This window comes from Nelumbo lutea, chromosome 5 (genome assembly GCF_056320005.1).
Source record: "Nelumbo lutea isolate HS-2025 chromosome 5, American lotus-T2T, whole genome shotgun sequence".
NCBI classification, from domain to species: domain Eukaryota; kingdom Viridiplantae; phylum Streptophyta; class Magnoliopsida; order Proteales; family Nelumbonaceae; genus Nelumbo; species Nelumbo lutea.
Window position 1 is genome coordinate 51,965,831 of NC_142688.1, and position 20,484 is coordinate 51,986,314.

The following is a 20,484-nucleotide window of genomic DNA, read 5'->3' on the forward strand; positions in this document are numbered from 1 at the left end:
AGAGGTTTGGTTCATTGGTCGAATGGTCTAACCTTTTGAACTGAATGGATGGCCCATTCTAACAAAACACTAAAAAATAAAAAATGACCAAAACCGTTGGACAATTCAAATGGTTTGACCGCCCAGGTCAGAAATTTCTTGACCAAATCAATGGTTTTTAGTGAAATAACGGTTCTAGGGTAAAACAGAACCGCTCAACTGATTGGTTCCCAGTTTTTTCAGTCCGATCCAGTTTTGAAAACCATGATATAAATCAAATAATATAAATAGGTTGAGGTTCAACAATAAAAAATTAGGGCATTAATTTAAAAATCCACTAAACTTTTACTAAAAATAAATATTAGCAAACTTAGTAAATATTAAAAATGTGTGTTAATTCCACTTAAAAATCTAACTTAATAAACACTGATAAAAATAAGAAAAGTAAATGTAAAAATATTAATTAATAGTAGGGGTGAGCAAAAAAAAATCAAAAAACCAAATCGACCAAAACTGAACCAAAAAATCGGTTAACCGAATTAGTCGGTTCGGTTTTGGTTTAATGTTTTCGAAAAACCGACAATTTCGGTTCGGTTTCAGTTAACCATTTAAAAAAACCAGCAGTTAACCAAACCAAACAATATATATATATATATAGTAATATGTGTTTTATATAATATTACATATATATTATATTTTTTTTAAATCTAATGTTTAGACTATCGAACTGAGAGTCTAAGATTTTCAGAGCCAGATTGGTAGTTTGGCTGACTGGTGAACAGCAGTTTAAATCATCTAACACTTGCCACGCATCCCTTTCTTTCCCTCTCCCTCTCTCTCTCGGATTCTCACTCCCTCATACTCCCTCTTTCTCAATCTCTCTCACCTCTCAGCCTCTCTCTCTCTCTCTCTAAGCTCTCTAGCTTGCCTCTCGGACTCTCTCTCTCTCGCCTCTCAGTCTCTCTTTGAGCTCTCTCTCTCTCTCGCCTCTTTGACTCTCTCTTTGATCTCTCTAATCTCTCTCTCTCTCACTCTTTCAGACTCCCACTCTCCCAGTTCTAGGTTCTGGCCTTCGGTGCTCCGCCCTCCGACCAATTCACCGACAACCTCTAACACTGGCGATCCCTCCTGCTTTGGTGACACTGGAGGCTCGGTGCAGGTTAGAGGCTCTACTGCATCTCGACAACACTGGCAAAGTGGCGATCCCAATTCTTCTTTTTTAATTTTAAGGGCATAAAAAAACTGAAAAAAACGAACCGCGGTTGACCAGTCCAGTTGCATCGGTTAAATGTAAAAACCAAACATATTGGTTCGGTCTAGAAAATATTAATTGATAGTTTTAATAGTTTTAATAATATTATTAGATAACTTATGAGTTGAGACCTTAATAAACACTAATAAAAAATATTAATTGATAGTTTTAAAATGCAATTAATTAAAAATCTAAAAAATTCTAAAAAACCTAAACATAATTAAAATACTAAAAATAATTTAAAAATATTGAAAATTAACAATATTTTATATTAGTAAGGGTATTTACTAAAAATAAAAAAGTACAATTAATAGTATTTTATTATTAAAAATAACAAAAATTATTAAAAAATACCCAAGCAAATGGTATTTATTTAGTGAAAATAATTAGTGGTATTTTTATTATCTATGGTATTTATTTAGTTTTTTAATTTATTTTTCTGCAAGCAAATGCAAATTAATTTTGTAGTGACTAATATGCAAAAATAAATGATGAAAATACCGAAAATTGTTGAAAAATACTCATATGCAAAAATTATTGAATAATATGAAAAATACCAAAAGTTAATTAAAAATCCCAAAATTCTAAAAAACCTAAAGCTTAATTAAAATACTAAAAATAATTAACAAATTAAAGTAATTGTACTTTATTGAAAAAAATACTAAATAATAATGAAAAAAATAATGTATTTTAATTATTAATAGTAATATAATTAACAATAATTAATTTTAAACTGTAATTAATGGTAATTATAATTTAATCTATAAATAGTAGAAAATTACATTTAATCACCAAAAAGTTTTATTTAATAACTAGAAAATCACATTTAATTAGTTTTAGCTAAGAAATTAGTAATATTTCTGAAAATATGATAATTTCCTGAAATTATTGTATTTGAAATAAATACAATAATTAAATAAAAATAATAGTTTTATAATTAACATGGGCTTCTTTATCATTAGAAAATGTGCAAACCCGAGCCCAACCCTTATATATATATATATATTATAAACACTTAAATAACACTTAATTTTAACATAAACACTCTTAAACATGGCCGAAGACTTGGACCACTAGTTCTTGAATTGCCCAACAATTCGATTGAAGAGAATCCCTCAAAGAACTGGATTTGAATTTGGTTGAGTAAAATGGATACCACAGCATATTTGGCATTGTTGCAAAACCCGATATCAAATGATAATGGAAAAATATTGATATCAATCAAGCTTTCAATCATTGTGGCATTTCACTCTTAGATTGATGGTTTAGTTCTAACAACGAACTTTTGCTTGTACTTTTGGAAGAAAAAAAATTGAATAAATACTTATTACATAAGTACTTAGAAAAATGGAAATTTATAAGTTCTTATTTTTAAAATAAATATTTATTTTAGACTTATTTTCTAAACAACAATAAATACTTAATAATGACTCAAACAAATACTTATTTTGAATAATCACTTATTTTTAAACATTTTCAAACATGACCTTCATCACCCGCCTTGCAAAGCTCACAATTACTTTCATATATTTGACAGAGAAGCTCATTAGCTCACAATGGTCGAATGTGCATTAAACAGAACATGAAAACAAGAATTATGGATGGCAATTCGTGAAGGCACCAAAATTGCTTCCAAGTTTCAGGCAGAAGTGCAATATGATTATTTGAAGAAGATTGCTCACTCTGCAACAATTTCAAAGTTGATGTATATGTAAATCTTCCATGTGGAATTAACATGGTTTTAAAACCATTATTGACCCGGGCCATCGAATCGTTTGACCTGAGCTGTCCGGTTTCGTTTTATACTTGATCCAGGATTTCTCAAAATAGCATTAACTTGTCAACGAATCACTGACCTAAATGATTGAATTGTTAAACCGGCCATTCCCATGAATGATTTATGGGACACTACTATTTTAATTATTTTTTTTAATTTTTCAAAAATTTTATGAACTCATTAATTTGAATCATACGGCTGAAACATTAACCCAAAAATCATTGACCAAAACGGTTTATCAAATTAGAGGGAAGCTCCAAGCAAGAAATCCCAGTCATTTTGGTGAGGGGAGGTATAACTTGAATAAATGAAACTAAAAACAAAGGGATCATACAAGGACAACATTGGTATAACTTGAGTCTTTTACGTCTTTTTGGTCGAACAGTCAAACTCTACCCCCCATGGAAGAGTAGACGGGACACATGTTTATCAAATTAAAACAACTACCAGACGAGGCACGTGTTTATCAAACAAAAACAACCATCGGTTATATCTAGCTCGAAACACAACAGCAGTTCAACTTCATCACGTAAGGCCCCCCATGTGCAGCTGAAAATGATCAATCAGCCCAGATCAGAATTTTATAGTCTTAAAGTACGGGGGGAATGCATGACTTCATACCAAATTCACGAGTAGGATGTGGTTTATAGGGGAAGAGGGTTAATAGTAAGGGGACTGGAATTCAGAATTCTGCATCGACTATCGTCGTGGATATATGTACTTGTCCGTCAAATATATCCTATGTGAATGGTTCTTAATCAGTTCAGTCCAGGTCAGAATTTTTTAATTTCATCGTAAAGAAAATGAATCCTACTGTGGATGTGGAGTGATACCAAATTCATGTTATTATTTTATTATAAAATGAATCATTAAATCTTAATTACTCTCTTTTAATAAAATGAGAAAAAAAAGGTTTGGGGTTTTGGCATAATTATGTGAGTACCAAATTCAGTTTCTACTTTGTAGTATTTTTTAATGACTTTTTCTAGTTGGGACTCCACCAAAGTATCAATGCAGGCAATAGAAAATAATTAGGCAGACTAAACAGGTTTGTTAAATCAAATTATCCTTTTCTAGCTAGAGCCTATGACTATAAATTGGTGGGTACAGTCATCCTTCACTCATAATCAGAGGTAAAACCAGAATGGAGATAGCAACAAGAGTACAAACCTTGGCACTTGGAGGGTTGAGGGAGCTGCCGGCGGAGTTTATCCGGCCAGCTAATGAGAGGCCGGAAAACAGTAAGGCCATTGAAGGCACATCAGTGCCTGTAATTTCACTCTCTCAGCCAACGGATGTGTTAGTGAAGGAGATGTCGAGTGCATGCAGTGAGTGGGGGTTCTTTCTCATCACTGACCATGGCATCTCTCCTTCACTAATCCAACGTCTCCAAGATGTTGGCGAGCAATTCTTTCAGCTCCCACAAGAAGAGAAAGAGAAGTATGCAAACGATCCTTCTTCAGGAATGTTTGAAGGCTATGGCACGAAGATGACTCGCAACCTTGAGCAGAAGGTCGAGTGGGTAGATTATTTCTTCCATTTCATATGGCCTCTTTCAAAGATAAACTATGCAATATGGCCTCAGAACCCTCCTTCTTACAGGTATGAATGTTAAATCATGTTCATATAAAGTATCAACTGTTCCATAAATGTTGACAATATTCACTTAATGCAGGGAGGTGACGGACGAATACACACAGGAACTGTTGAAAGTAACCGATAAGCTGCTGGAGTTGCTCTCCCTGGGAATTGGTTTGGAAGGGGAGAAACTGAAGTCTTGCTTGGGTGGTGAAAAGTTGGAGCTTGAACTGAAGATAAACTTCTACCCACCATGTCCACAGCCTGAGCTTGCGTTAGGGGTGGAACCCCACACGGATATGTCTGCTCTCACCATACTTTTCTCTAACAATGTCTCTGGCCTTCAGGCGTGGAAAGATGGGAACTGGGTTGCTGTTGATAACATACCAAATGCACTCTTTGTTCATGTTGGTGATCAGCTTGAGGTTAGTTCAGCTCTCACTCGCTCATTCTCATTTAACATTTGGAAAAGTACAGTGCAATATATTGCATAATTCTGAATTTTACTACAACTTTACACAATTCAAAATGACAAATACCCATCTGCATATTGGCATCAATTCTGAGGTAGCACCTACCCCAACTGTATGGTAGGGTTAAGGATTCTTAGGATGTGCTGAACATTCATTCTCATATTTGCAAGTAGGGGTGGATTCGAGCTAAGCCAAGCCGAATAGTATGGGACTCAAGCTCGAGCTTAAGCTCGGCTTGGCTCAAGCTCGATTTGAGAAAAAATATTTCATAAAAATTAAAAATTATATATCGGAGGTTGGTTTAGGACTCCTTCACCCTCTGGATCGATCAAACTCTGATACACCCACTGTAGGAAAATATCAGAGAGGTTCCAGAATACATACAGGCCAATACGTGTAGATACTTTAAACCTTAATCACCAACATTTGAATGAAAAGACATCTAAGGCCTGTCATTAACTAGTCGTTTTACTCTTGTAATGGCCCTTCCTTTTTATTGCAGGTACTGAGCAATGGTAAGTACAAAAGTGCTCTCCACAGGAGCTTGGTGAACAAGGAGCACTTGCGTATGTCATGGCCTGTGTTTTGTGTTCCACCATTAGATGCTGTAATTGGGCCCCTTCCATCACTGATAAATGAAGAAAATCTACCGAAATACACGAGCAAAACCTATGAAGAGTATCGATACCGCAAGTTTAATAAGCTGCCACAGTAGAGAGGCCGCCATTTGGTTAATGTAGCTCACCCTCTCTGGCCAGGACTAAACTTTGCAATCATCTAAAATATTTTCTGCAAGTTTGTAGTATGAGTTTGAATAAATCCAATGATGTATGGATTGCATGATTAGAAAAACTCTGCTGGTTTCACTTTTTCTTTTTAGGGTGGATGAGCTTCAATTCTCCATCCATTAGATCACGAAAGAGAGTTACAACCACAGAAAAAACAAACAACAAGAAAGGACCAACAACAGAACAAATTAACTATCACTATTAAGAGATAGAAGATACATTTTTAAATAGGAACGACATTAAAAGCCTGAAAAACCTTCTACAAACTAAATCTTGCAGCCACGTGGGTTACCCTGTTAGTTTCTCTGGAACACCACAGGAACCTAGTTGATTTGCCACTACAGCAAACAAAACCTTAGTGTCCTTGCAAAAGAAAGATGTCTTGATGCCAAGAGTTTTCATTCGGATTCATTCCTCACAGAACCATATTCACACTGTGTTTACAATCATTTAGAATATCTCATGAATAAAAACATACGAATACAGAGATCTTCTTGATGCATGTATGGCTGCAAAAGACTATGAGCATGATGTGAGAACTATTTTGTGAGGACTGAACCCATCCTCATTTTCATCATTATTATAATAGATTAATTGATCACTATTGTTTGATTTAAACAAAATACTAACGGGGAAGCCCTTGTTCACAGAGGCAAAATAAAAAAATGTCAAAGTGCAATTTGGAGATTTAATAATAAAATGGGCAAATGACTTTAACTCTCTCACACTTCTGCCATTAAAACCCAGCCTCTGAGACCCAGCGGCTAATTAAAATGCCATATAAACCCCCCACTCGGCAGATGTGATATACGTCTAACACTTTCAATTTTTTTTTTTTTAAGAAAATACCATTCCGTACTCTTCAGTGCATTTCTAATATTAATTTGGGTATCGATGAAGGCGGCTTTTCACTTGTCCTTTGAAAAAACCATGAGCATAACTTCTCCATAATATCAAAACATCTTTTCTCTCTCAAGGATACAGAATTTCAACTAAATTGACTTTAGTTTTTATGAACAAATTAATCAAGTTGTCTTAAGCATAATTTCTCCATAATATCAAAACAACTTTTCTCTCTCAACGATACAGAATTTCAATAAAATTGACTTTTATTTCTATGAACAAATTAATGAAATTGCCTTAGTGATCTTAGTTATCTGAGACATAATGGGTTTCTATCCACACGTCATAAGCAAGAATAGCCATTTGACATCGGCTCTAAAATAAGAAAATTTAAATTTTCATAACACTGGTACCATAAGAAAGTATTGTCGAGCATTAAGAACCGACTACTACATGTAAGACTGTAATTGGATCGGATTCCGATCAGATTTAGAAATATTTGAATCCGATCCGATTATTGAAAATTTTCATCCAATTCTATCCAAAATTCTATTGGATTTGAAGACTTAGGATTTGAATACAAGTTAAAATGGACTCAGATCGGATTCGGATTGAATCCGACTCCGCTTTACTCCTATAGAATACATAAAAATTTAAAAAATTAATTACTTTTCACTTTTAATATATAATAAATTAATATAAATAAACAGATTGAATAATATAATTAGCATGAGAAAGGGGAAGTGAAACTAACTAGTTTTTCATAGGTAAGGTCTAAATATGATGCCTGGGTATCATCAAGAGACATGAATAAGAAGTCAATGGAGGTGGGGTGAGAAAGTTGAATAGCTAATCTACACATTATAGGAGATAAAGATACGAGAATTTTCTAGAATTGGTTGACATTCAAACAGAGACATTCAGATTAATGGGGTGTTCTACAATATGAATTGTTTTTCTTTTTGGTTTCAAAAAAAAATCAAGAACATCTTAGTTTGAAATCAAGAACATCTTAGTTTGAAATCAGATTATTTTTGAAAACAAAAACAGTTAAAAAAAACATCTAGATATGATGATGCGCGACACGATCACTCCTAGCTGGAAGGGGCTACACTCCTAGCTGGCGACGGACAAGACACCTATGAGGAAGAAGATGAAGAGATCCCGAGGAGCTCACCTAGCGGCAACACTCCAATGCTTAAGTTAGTAATTGGGAGAGAGTTGAGAGCCGAGAAAGAGAGTTGTAGAGAAAAGAGAGCTAAGAGTGAAGATGTGCAATTACCTTCTCTCGTTGGGGGTTGGAGTCCTTATAGATTGGTGTCCTGACAGATCAGGTACAACCGTCCCTGATTCTCTATAGCAGCCGTTATTTGCCATAGCTGAGGTGGTGGGCGCAGATAACTGCTGCAGGGTACGACCCTGCCAGATAGGAGACACCCTTCAGGGTTGGTAGTCACGACGCCGCCTGGTGAGAGACGTGGGTGTAGTCTGCAGATTTGGCGGGTACGGTTGTCAGGCAGGAAATCCTTTTGTGATATGCCAAGTTGCTTTTGTGTCGAGCTACATTGTGCCGAGCTACCTTGCACCGAACTACCTTGTACCGAGCTACTAATATTGTGCTGAAGGGCCTCTACCCGAGGTAGGCTTTCGAGGGGGCTCACCTAAGCTTGGACGGGCGAATTTATTCTTAGGAAGCTGGCAAGCTCAACCCGAAGTGCCTCTAACTCGGGACATTCTCCCCTCGGGAGGATCTTAGCTCCGGGTGCCTCCTTGAGAGAATCTTAGCTCGGGGTAACGAAATATCATCTTGCAACGAGCTGCCTCGCTGGATCTCAGCGGGCTGGTCACGCTAAGCTGTCACTTACACTAAGTCATATCCACGTGTCCCACTGTCATGAGGTTGGGCCGAATCACCCTTCATCAATTGACCCCCCACTCCCCGTGCCAGAGGTCCTGACCCAGTGCGGGGAGTTCATGACGTGACAGGTGAATTTTTCCCGAGGTTCAGGCCGTCTAGTCAGATAGTTCACCGGTCGGACCAGTTCGCTGCTCGGCTCAGTTGAAGATAACCTGGGTCGCGTACAGTTCACGCATAGATGTCATGCGATCTATAGACTCTGTGGACGCCAAAAAATGAGTTAAACTGATTTCACCTCGGGGGTCGCACATCTAGTTTTCTTGAGATCCGTTAGATCGTCTTGATCTCGATCGTTGATTTCCAGAAATAGAGGCTATAAATAGGGGGGGACTCCAATCATTTTCTCCGCCATAAGTTCACAAACTTTCGTCTTGAGGTCGCGACTAAGCTCTTCAGCTCGGATTTTCTAGTCCCCCATTCTTCCTAGTTCAGTCGTTTTCCCTTGGTAAGTCTCCTCAGCCTCTCCTCTTCAGTTCGTTTCCAGTCTTTTCAGTTTCGTAGTTAGCTTCTTTCCTTTAGTTCGTAGCTATGTCAGATCATAGCTTCGACAGTCTTTTAGATGAGCCCGAGGTGGGTACCTTGGCTCAAGTAGGTGCCTTCGAGGCACATTCCACTTATGAGGTGCGGGAGACCTCTAGTAACTGGATGTCTACCTCTAATCGAGGCCAGATACCAGATAAGTTCGGTCCTTCTACCATGATGGTAGACAGGCTTAGGAGCCTGATTGCTCAGTATAACCTTTCTAGGGAGTATACCTACCACCTTCCTATGGGCGACTTCCCTTGGGAACACGGTCGCAACGAGATCGTGATTTTCGGGGAACATCTCGTGGTCGGACTCCACCTTCCACTACACCCCCTAATTATTGAAGTGTTAAATCACTTCGACGTCACTGTAGACCAGCTCCACCCGAACTCTATTCGGAACGTGGTCGGTACCATCTCCCTTTGCTTCGACTACGCCCTTCCTCTTGACCTTGACATCTTCACCTCCATCCTTTCCATAAAGAATAATGCTTCTAGCGTTCTCCCTAAGCATGGGCGGACTTACTACCTATCCCCTTGCCCTGGCTACAAGCTGCTACATAACCTCCCCAATAAAATCCTGGCTTGAAAACGAGATTACTTTGTAGTTCAGAACCCTGCAAGGTGGCCCTTTCCTACTCACTGGAGGGTGGCCATTCAGGACTCCAACATTAGGCTGGACCGGGATACTAGGGAGACACTCCAGTCATGGGTGGAGCTCAGCTTCGACTACAAGGACTTCATCACCGAGAACAAGCTCATTGAGGCCGGTCTGAGTCTTGGTAGGTCGCCTTGTTTAGAGTTAGTATTTTTCTTCAGTAGCCAGTTTTTATTTTCTTGGTAGCATCACTGATGTCGAACTCTGTTGCAGGTCCTATGGAGTGACTTAGTGCAAAAAAGCTCTTCGGAAATATGAAGGGCAGAAAGAAGCGAGTTACTAAGAGAGCTCGCATTGAATCTCCATGGGCTCCTACCCCCGAGACCGAGTAGCCTGCTGACGCTCCTCCAATGATCAACTTGGAGGAGTCGGAGAACCCCCCTCCTCAGGAGCCCAAGACAACTATGGAGCCCGCTCCCACACCCAAGACAGCCGTGACTACCTCAAGGAGCGAAGGAACAGCTCAGAGCATCTTGAATCCAAAGTACAACCTTCAAAAAATCAAAGGGGTTGTATGTACCAAGGAGGTCTCTGAATGGGCCGAACTTTTCCTACTTAGCTCGGAGCTCGAGCAGCTACCCATTCCATGGTGGTAAGTCTCATTCTACTTCAACTTCTTTAATTGCAATTGTTGCTTTACTGGTGCTAACTGGCATTCTCTTGGTAGGTGAACTCCGTCGTGCACACCCTGACTCTCTAATCCAAGAGACACTTGAAACGAGCTCTTGCTGCCGAAGACTCAACTCATGTGACTCATACCGATCTGAAGCTAGCTCGCGGTCAGATCCACCGACTAGAGAGCGATGCTATCACTCAGAAGAATTATATTCAAGTGTTGATGTCAGAGGAGGAGTGGCTGCACGAGAAGGCGGGGTTACAACACAAGGTGGAAGACCTCGAAGCCGACATTAAGGGGCGAATTGATATCCTCCTTAACGCTATGGAGGAGCCAAGGTCAAGGTCATCCAAGACTACGTCAAGTCAGAGGAGTTCGATGCAGTGATAGTGGAGGCCTATTGCAAAGGCTTCAAGCTCAGTCGGTGGCTGATAAAGCGCGAGTTCCCACAGCTCGATGTAAGTGCCATACCACCTCACGAATCACCGGGGAGATAGCCCGTGAAGCCACTGAAGACCCGGACTTTGAGGAGGAGGGTGATGACATTGAAGAGGCTACTACCACCGATTAGGCCGACACTTCTACGGAGGCTTCGAGCAAGAAGGATAAGCCCCTTGTGTAGCTTAGGTAGTCTTTGTACTTTGAGCCTACGAGCTCAGCTTTTCTTCTCTCTTTTGTGATGATCTCTGTATACTCTTTGTAATAAGATATCTTTGTAATGAAAGTACGCTTTTTGCTAAGTGTTGTGCCATTTACCTTATTTTCCAAAGTGATTATTTTACCCCGAGCTGTTAATTTATCGAGCTAAATACCCAAAGTGGGGGTTTCTCAACTATCATCACCCCAAACTGTCTCCCGATACTTAGGGGTAATTTTATGATGTACACCGAGGTGAGTGACATAGTAGGGTATATGCCCGACCTGTCTGCACCTGGGTTACTTGAGTTGACGCCGGTTGTCCCTAGCTGGTTCAACCTATGTATGCCGGGGCGAGCTATGCATCGTAGGGTTCGTACCCAAGCTGCCTGCGCCTTGGGCATTAAAAGTATTTTGCCTATGCCAATGAGGTGACTAGGTCTTGTACGGTGCCGAGGTCTTGTTAGCTCGGCATTTTAGCCCTTAGGTTGGGGAGTGACTTATAGTCCACTCCTAGAGTTCGCCCATGCCAAAGAGGCGATTGGGTCTTATAGTGTCAAGGTCTTTCTTTAGCTAGGCATTTTAGCCATTAGGCTTGGAGAACGACTTGTGGTCCACTCAGCTCGGTAATTATAGATAATATTGCCTTAGGTTGACAATATTCCATGCTCGAGGTATCTGCTTCCCTTCTAGGGTTTTGAGCTCATACGTTCCTTCCCCGACCACCCGCTTCACTCGGTAGGGTCCTTCCTAATTTGGCCCAAGCTTACCAACACCGGGCTCAGGTACCATAACTTTACGAAGAACCAGGCCTCTGACGCGGAGGTTTCGCTTCTTGACTTAGGCGTTATAGTACCGAGCTACTCTCTACTGGTAAGTCGCGGTCTTAATGTATGTGAGGTCTCGTACCTCATCAAGTAGGTCAAGGTGGGTGCACAGCTCGTCCTTATTTGTTTTGTCATAGTATGCTTCTAGTCGTAGCGTGGGGACCTCGATCTCGGTGGGGATCACTGCATCGGTGCTGTAAGTGAGGTTGAAGGGGGTCTCGCCTGTTGCGGTCTTCACTGTGGTTCGGTAAGCCCATAGTATATTGGGCAGCTCGTCTGCTGACAATCCCTTATCTCGGTCCAGGCATGACTTCAGTCCAAGGAGAATGGCTCTGTTTGTGACTTCCGCTTGGCCGTTCGCTTGAGGGGGCGTCACCGAGGTAAAATTTTGTTGTATACCCATATCTTTGCACCATTTCTAGAATTTAATGTCCTCGAACTGCTTGCCATTGTTAGAGATGAGTACCCGGGGTAGCCCGAAATGGCACACTATATTCTTCCAGAAGAAGTTCTGCACGTTTCGCGTTGTGATCATTGCAAGAGGTTCAACCTCCACCCACTTAGTGAAATAATTAACTGCTACCACCAAGAACCTCCTCTGTCCTGAAATGGTCTGAGTATATCAATCCCCCATTGTGCGAAGGGCCATGGGCTGGTGAGGTACTTGAGGTCGACAGCAGGCTGGTGGTAGATGTTGGTGTGCTTCTGACATTTATCACACTTTCTAACGAACTCAATCGCATCTGCCTTCAGTGTTGGCCAATAATATCCCTATCATAGTGCTTTCTGGGCAAGGGCCCTAACCCTCAAGTGTCCGCCGCGCAGGCCCTCATGAGTGTTGCGGAGCACAAGCTCGGCTTCAGAAGGTCGCAAGCAGCGCAGGTAAGGGAGCGTGTAGGATCTTCGGTACAACCGTTCGTTTATTATGACATATTTGGCTGCCTGACTCTCTACCCTTCTGGCAGCATTACGATCAGCAGGGAGGGTCTCGTGTAGCAGGTAGCTCGCGAGTGGATCAATCCCACTCGGCTCTGCTTGTACGACAGGAGCGACCTCCTCTACCCCCTCGAGAATGCTAGGCCGAGGCTGGTTCTCTATGTACACGGTTCTCATGGTGTTATCGCTTGTGCTGGCTAGTTGGGACAAGGCATTGGCCTCAGCGTTCTCGAATCTCGGGATCTGCTTGATGAAGTATGATTGGAAGTTGAGCAGGGCCTCTCTAATTTTGGCTAAGTAGGTGACCATGGTTGGCTCACGAGCTTCATATTCGCTTGTAACCTGGTTGACCACAAGCTGGGAGTCATTGCAAATGACGATGTGCTTAGCTTTTACTTCATTCGCTAGGGTTAGACCGGCTATCAATGCCTCATACTCCGCTTCATTATTGGACACAACAAACTCAAAGCGTAGTGCGTACTCTAGTTTCACACCAATTGGCCCGTACAGAACGATTCCAGCCCCGCTACCTTGCCGATTTGATGAGCCATCTACATGGAGGATCCAGGGCTCCTCATCCCAGGTCGGGTTCTGTCTAACCACGAGAGAGGCCGCACTAGTTGGAGTTTCCTCACTATGCTTGGGCTTAGCTAATTCAAGGACCTCGGTGCTGAAAGTGCATTCTACGATGAAATCAGCTAAGGCTTGGGCCTTGATAGCAGTTTGTGCTTATACTGGATGTTGTACTCGCTAAGTTCGATGGCCCACTTTCTCAATCTACCGAAGACCTCGGGCTTGAGCAAGACTTGCCTCAGAGGGTTATTGGTGAGGATGACGATTGTATGAGCTTGGAAATATAGTCGAAGTTTCCGAGCTGCTATAACTAGCGCGTACGCTAACTTCTCGATCTCTGGGTACCTTGTCTTTGCTTCTTGCAACACTTGCTAACATAGTAGATGGGTCATTGCACCCGATCTACTTCTTTTATCAGTACCGAGCTGACTATCTCATCACTCGCAGAGAGGTACAACTCCAAAACATCACGCTCCTTGAGTCGGGTTAATACCGGGATGCAAGCAATGTACCTTTTGAGCTTGTCAAAGGCGAGCTGGCACTCTTCAGTCCATTCGAAGTCCTTGCTTCTTTTAATTGCCTTGAAGAAAGGCAGGTAGCGATCTGCCGATTTAGACATGAAGCGGCTCAAGGCAGCTATGCGGCCGTTCAACCTCTGAACCTCCTTCAACTTCTAGGGTGGTCTCGTGTCTAAGATGGCCTTAATTTTATCAGGGTTGGCTTCAATGCGGCGTTGGTTAACGATGTAACCTAAGAATTTACTCGATGTGACACCGAAGACACACTTGTTTGGGTTTAATTTCATATTAAATTTGCGCAAAATTTCAAAAACAGAGTGCAGATCTTTTACTAATTCATTTGAAAACTGGATTTTGACGACCATTTCATCTACATAACACTCTACTTTTTTGTCGACCAACGGCTCAAACAATCAGTTTACAAGTCTCTGAAATGTTGCCCCGACATTTTTCAGTCCGAAGGGCATGACCTTGTAGCAATACAGGTCGAGCTCAGTTATGAAGGTCGTTTTCTCCTCATCGGTGGGATCCATCCTGATCTGGTTGTAGCCTGAGTAGGCATCCAAGAAGCTTAGCAACTCATGCCATGAGGTGGCGTCCACCAAACGATCGATCTTGGGGAGTGGGAAGCAGTCCTTTGGGCAAGCTCGGTTCAAGTCGGCATAATCGACGCAAATGCACCATTTACCATTGGCCTTTTCTACTAGAACGGGGTTGGCTACCCAGCTCGGGTAATGGACTTCCTTGATGAAATTGGCTGCGAGGAGCTTCCCAACCTCCTCGTCAACTGCTCTCCAACAACACCCTGAGGCTAGGTTGCTTTTCTTCTGTCTAACGAGCCTAACTACAGGATCGGTGTTCAGTTTGTGAGTGATGATTTTAGAGTCTATGCCGGGCATCTCTATCGTAGACCATGCAAAAGTATCTAAATTTTGAAGGAAAAAACTTACCAGTTGAGATCGTAGAGGCTCCTTAATTGAAGTGCCAATTTGGAGAGTCCGGGCTGAATCCTCTGTCAAAGTGGGCATGGAGATCGTCTCTTCTATGGATGTAGCTCACTCTTCATGGTACTCAACAGGTCACTCCAGATCGAGGTCATTTGCTGCCTTGGCCTTCCTTTGAGGGTGGCGATGTAGCATTTGTGCGACTTGAGATGATCGCCTTGCGCTACCCCAACTCCGAAGTCCATGGGGAACTTCATAGGTCACTCCAGATCGAGGTCATTTGTTGCCTTGGCCTTCCTTTGAGGGCGGCGATGTAGCATTTGTGCGACTTGAGATGATCGCCTTGCGCTACCCCAACTCCGAAGTCCATGGGGAACTTCATGGCCAAATAATAGGTGGAAACCACCGCGCGAAGAGCAAGGATGATGAATTGACCTATTATGGCATTGTACGGGGAGGGAGTCGCAACCACCAAGAAGCTGTGCTCAAGCCTCATTATGCTAGGCCAGGTGCCGACCTCCACAGGTATGATGATTCTCCCCAGGGGCCAGACTTCCTCTCCGTTGAAGCCCACCAAGGGGGTAGTCGCGGGCTTGAGATCGCTCTCCTAAAGCTGAAGCTGGTCGAATGCGGGCTTGAAGAGTATGTTCGTCGAATTGCCGGAGTCGACGAGGACATGCTTTACCTCAAAATCATTGATCCTTATCTTTATAACAAGCGTGTTGTCGTGGGGGTACTAGACTCCACGCGCATCATCCTCGGAGAAGATTGGTTCCTCTGTCCTTGGCCGCTTCGGGGGATTCTGCTCTTCCCTTTCGATCTCACGAGCCGAGGTCCTTACCGCAGCTAAGGTGCAGCCCGCGACGATCGGTCCGTTGATGATCATTTGGATTGTCCCACGAACTAGCCTCTCTTCGGGTGGCTGCCTCTACGGTTTGTCACTTTGCCTATTGCTGGACTCGAGAGCATCTCTACCTTACTCCCCTTGTCGCCCTGTTTTTTTATCATTTTGTACCAAATTTCTTAAATATCCGCGATGGATGAGTTCTTCTATCTCATCGCGAAGGTTTTTACAATTTTCGGTATTATGACTGTGGTCTTTATGGAAATGACAATACAAATTCTTATTTCCAGTGTTCGGGTCTCCTCTCATCCAAGGTGGCCACTTCATATAGGTCACGTCCTTGATTACCATGAGAATCTCAGCTCGCTTGGCATTCAAGGGTGTATAGCTTATCTTCTCAGGAGGAGCTCGGAAAGACTGGTATGGCTTCCCTCCCCGAGCTGGGTCTTTCTTTCTCTTATTGTCCCCGATAGTTGGGGTCTCACCTTCCCTTCTCTTCTTTGATGGATTTTCATTTTTCTGGTTTATTTCTTCCTCCGTCCCAATGAACTAGTCCGCGAGCTTGAGGAACTCGGTTACATCCTTAGGTTTGTTGGCAACCACATGCCATTTGATCTCTTTGTGCATTATGCCTCTCTTGGTTGTTGTAAGCCTCACTATAGGATCCAGATCAGGTATCTATAGATAGGCATCGTTGAACTTCTTAATGTAGCTGCGGATAGACTTCCCTTCCCTCTGGACTATGCCGAGAAGGCTATCTCGGGACTTTGGGCACCTCTTGCTAGTGATAAAATGCGAAGTAAAAACTTGCATGAACTGCGCCCAACTTTTGATTGACCCGGGCGCGAGGTTCCTATACCATGTGCGAGCTACCCCTTTAAACGTGGTAGAGAAAGCTATGCACATGCAGGACTCACCTGCTCTGGCTAAGTGCATCTGTGATTGAAAGGCATCCACATGATCATTTGGATCAAGCAATCCATCATATTTGTCCAGGGGAAGTACCTTGAAATCCTTCGGCATTGAGACGGCGAGGAGTTCGGGAGCCAGGGGTGATGGCACAGAGAGGAGCGAAGTGGCTTTTACTGCTCCCGAGCTCTCTTCTTCCTTCAGTTCGGGCAGGTTCTGGGTTGTAGCTTGACGAGCTCGGCGGCGTCTCCATTGCTTCTTCATTGGCTCTGTGTTGGTGCTGCTGGCCTCGATGCTATCAGGCACAGTTTTCACGGGGAGTGGTTTGGATTGTTGGTGATGACTACGGATAGAGGGACCTTGGCTAGAGTCTGCAGCCGGGACCTCGAATTGGTTCTCCAGAAGCAGGATTTCAAACTCCGAGAGCTGAGGTGATGCGGGTCTGGTAGGATGGGACCCTCCCGACCTGACTACGCACGGCGAGGCGGGGTTAACTGGTCTGTCCTTCCTGCCGTGGGACAAGACTTGAGGATTCTGGGTTTGGGAGGTCTCTCCCCGGCGAGAAGGATGTTTGTTCTGATGGCGAGGCTTGGCTTGCTGTGCGGCCGAATGCCGAGGAGGAAGCGGCTGTTGGTTCTGAGGCAGCGGTGGAAACTTCTAGTGGTATTGATGCTGATAAACTTGGTCCAATACTTGTTGCTAATATAGTTGGAACTACTGGGCCTGTTGCATTTGAGCTTGCATAGCTCGCATGCATTGCACCAGGTCTTCAAGCTGGTTTTGGCTGGTCACTGGAGGAACAATGGAGGGTTCAGTGAAGGTTGTTCCAACCGTGGAGGGGAGTGGAGCGTTCACGGGTGCCATTGTCTAAGGCATATTCAGAATGGGAACTCCATCCGTAGAGAGGGGGATGGTGAACTGTCCAATGCACACCACTGGGACCTGAAGTTGTTCCCCGACGGTGTTCATTTCTACATTGCATCTGGCGTTGCTGGAGGAAGACATGGAAACTGAAGTCTGTAAAGTTTGGTGGAAGAAGGCTTTTTGAAGCATTTCGCACAGATGGCACCAATTGATGATGCGCGACCTGGTCACTCCTAGCTGGAAGGGGCTACACTCCTAGCTGGCGACAGACAAGACACATGTGAGGAAGAAGATGAAGAGATCCCGGGGAGCTCACCCGGTAGGAACACTCCAATGCTTAAGTTAGTAATTGGGAGAGAGTTGAGAGATGAGAAAGAGAGTTGTAGAGAAAAGAGAGCTAAGAGTGAAGATGCGCAATTACCTTCTCTCGTTGGGGGTTGGAGTCCTTATATATTAGTGTCCTGACAGATCAGGTACAACTGTCCCTGATTCTCTACGGCATCCGTTATTTGCGAAAGCTGAGGTGGTGGGCGTAGGTAACTTTTGCAGGGTATGGCCCTGCCAGACAAGAGACACCCTTCAGGGTTGGCGGTCACGACATCGCTTGGCGAGAGACGTGGGTGCAGTCTGTAGATTTGGCGGGTACGGTTGTCAGGCAAGAAATCCTTCTGTGATACGCCAAGTTGTTTTTGTGCCGAGCTACATTGTGTTGAGCTACCTTACACCGAACTACCTTGTACCGAGTTGCCTTGTACCGAGCTGCTGATATTGTGCTGAAGGGCCTCTGCCCGAGGTAGGCTTTCGAGAATTTAATCTTAGGAAGCTGGCGAGCTCAACCCAAAGTGCCTCCAGCTCGAGACATTCTCCCCTTGGGAGGATCTTAGCTCGGGGTAAGGGAATATCATCTTGCAGCGAGCTGCCCCGCTGGATCTCAACGGATTGGTCATGCTGAGCCGTCACTTATGCTGAATCATGTCCACATGTCCTCCTGTCATGAGGTCGGGCTGAATCACCCTCCATCAGGATAGAATTTTCTACCATACACACACACAATCATATATTCATACTTCACGGACATCTGCAGCTGTATTAGTTGCATCCATGTGCATAGTACCTCACTAACCTCCTAATGGATGATGTTGATGTGAGTGGTGCCACATATTGTCACCATTCTGACCCTAAACCTTGTGCTGAAGGATAGGAAGAAATTTCATCTATTTATTTCTTCTTTTTCTTTTTTATTCCTTGGTACGACTGACCATTTATGCATGCCAGAATTGATTCATGGTTTCTCCTTATGCTTGATGAATAATAAAGATAGATGAAACCCCATCAGTTATTTGAATTGTTTGTTGTTTTTCTTAGTTAGTTCGTCAGAAAACAAATCCTAGTTAATGACTTGGCCATTTACTAAAGTTTAAAGGTTGGTTTCTATCTAGATTTCAATAGGCCAACACTGTGTATGACAGGTCCAAACCAATGCAATAGTTAGAACAATTAAGAAAGTCTTCTAACAAGTACTAGTGGTACCAAATACTAACCAATACAGGAGATGGTCATTATACAAATAGAAGAGAACTATTGAGGATATTCAGTATACAAATTTATACAGCATAAATTTAACTACAATCAATGATGTCCATCTGTGGCTGCAAGAAGACAAACAAATAATAAAAAACAAAGGCAAATACTATTGGCAAATAAACTAAAGAAAATGATAAACTGATATATGCTGCTTATTAACATACTGATGGATTTTTTTTTTTTTATCAATAACATACTGATGGATTCAGCTTCCAAGAAATGTTACAAAATGGTTCCTTGGATTTGATGATCATCCTCCGGTGTTACAAAATGCTACAAAAGAAATGGTTTCTATTTCTTCTTGATTATGTTTTTCTTTCTACAAAGGATTTAATCAAATCATACCTTGTGTTGAAGGGATGAGAGCGTGAACTCGAAAATGGTTCCTTGGATGGTTTGGTTTACTACAGAAAAATAGGGGACAAATGAAAAAAGCAAAAGAAAAGTGTGAGAGAGAGAATGAGAGAAAATAAACGAAAGGGGGAGAGAGAAATCAATGACTTACCTCATCGGAGATGAGATCAGTTCTTCTCAGCTGTTGGAGGAAGGGCAAGAAATGAGGGGAGAGGGTTGGAAACCTAGAATATGCAAAGAGAAGAGTTTGATGGTCTGGTCTGTTGCAGAAAAAGGGACGAATGAAAAGAAAAAAGTGTGTGTGTGTGTGCGTGTGTGAGAGAGAGAGAGAGAGGGAATGAGAGGAAAAGAAGATAAAAAGGGGGAGAGATAAATCGTGACTTACCTCTTGATTCAGATCGGTTCTCTAACTGCCGAAGAAATTAAGGAAATGCGAATATGTGATAGACAAGGGAGAGAGGGTAAAAAACCTAGAATCAACAGAGAAGAATTTGAAAGGATTTTTGCTGGTGCAGTTGGAGGGAAGATGAGAAGGTATGGATTTCGTTTGCGCGGGGCTCTTTGGTTTTTTCGGTTTTCGATGTACAAAGCTTTCTCCAACGGCAAATATGCATCCGCCGCTATACGTAATCACATCTATGGCAACGGATTTCACTATTCGCCGCTTGAAAATGGCTTTATAGCGACGTTTTTCTTAGTACCTCTAAGAATATTCCGCTGCTGTATAGGATTATACAAATTTTGTTGTAGTGTATGTTTATTGCAAAAATTCTAACATTAAATGGTGAGGATTAAATTGTTTTCTAAAGCTAATCCTTTAAATAGTAAGGATTTATTATTTAACTTCTTTAATTAAATTATTTAACATAACTTAAAAAGTGCCCGATCCTTTTGAAATATGGTCCAATGTCTTAGACAGTGGGTTCATGTTAAGACTTTTCATCAAGGTATAAGTGTGTATAACCTATAAAAATTACAATCATGGGAGCTTGATAAAAGTTTTAGTATGAATTGCCAACCTGGCATAACCTATCCGCCTTTATCTTGCTTGGAATTGACAGCGTAAAAAAAGCTCACACTAGTGGAATT

General features: G+C 42.3%; 1 protein-coding gene and 1 long non-coding RNA gene across 3 annotated transcripts; one reads left to right on the plus strand and one right to left on the minus strand.

The window, feature by feature from the left end:
* Positions 1-4,131: 4,131 nt before the first annotated feature.
* On the plus strand, positions 4,132-5,911 carry LOC148852386 (flavonol synthase/flavanone 3-hydroxylase-like). Its single transcript, XM_088944878.1, has 3 exons — positions 4,132-4,610; positions 4,684-5,011; positions 5,562-5,911. The coding sequence occupies exons 1-3, from the start codon at positions 4,153-4,155 to the stop codon at positions 5,772-5,774; spliced, it is 999 nt and encodes a 332-aa protein (XP_088801004.1). The 5' UTR covers positions 4,132-4,152; the 3' UTR covers positions 5,775-5,911.
* Positions 5,900-20,188, minus strand: LOC148852387 (uncharacterized). Of its 2 annotated transcripts, none has more exons than XR_016099291.1 (4): positions 19,781-20,048; positions 19,547-19,619; positions 19,387-19,445; positions 5,900-6,281 (listed from the first exon to the last, which is right to left on the minus strand). It is a non-coding gene; the product is annotated as an uncharacterized LOC148852387 (long non-coding RNA). The 2 variants fall into 2 exon arrangements; XR_016099290.1 differs by lacking the exon at positions 5,900-6,281 and adding an exon at positions 18,943-19,106 and having other exon boundaries at positions 19,781-20,188.
* Between the last annotated feature and the right edge of the window lie 296 nt (positions 20,189-20,484).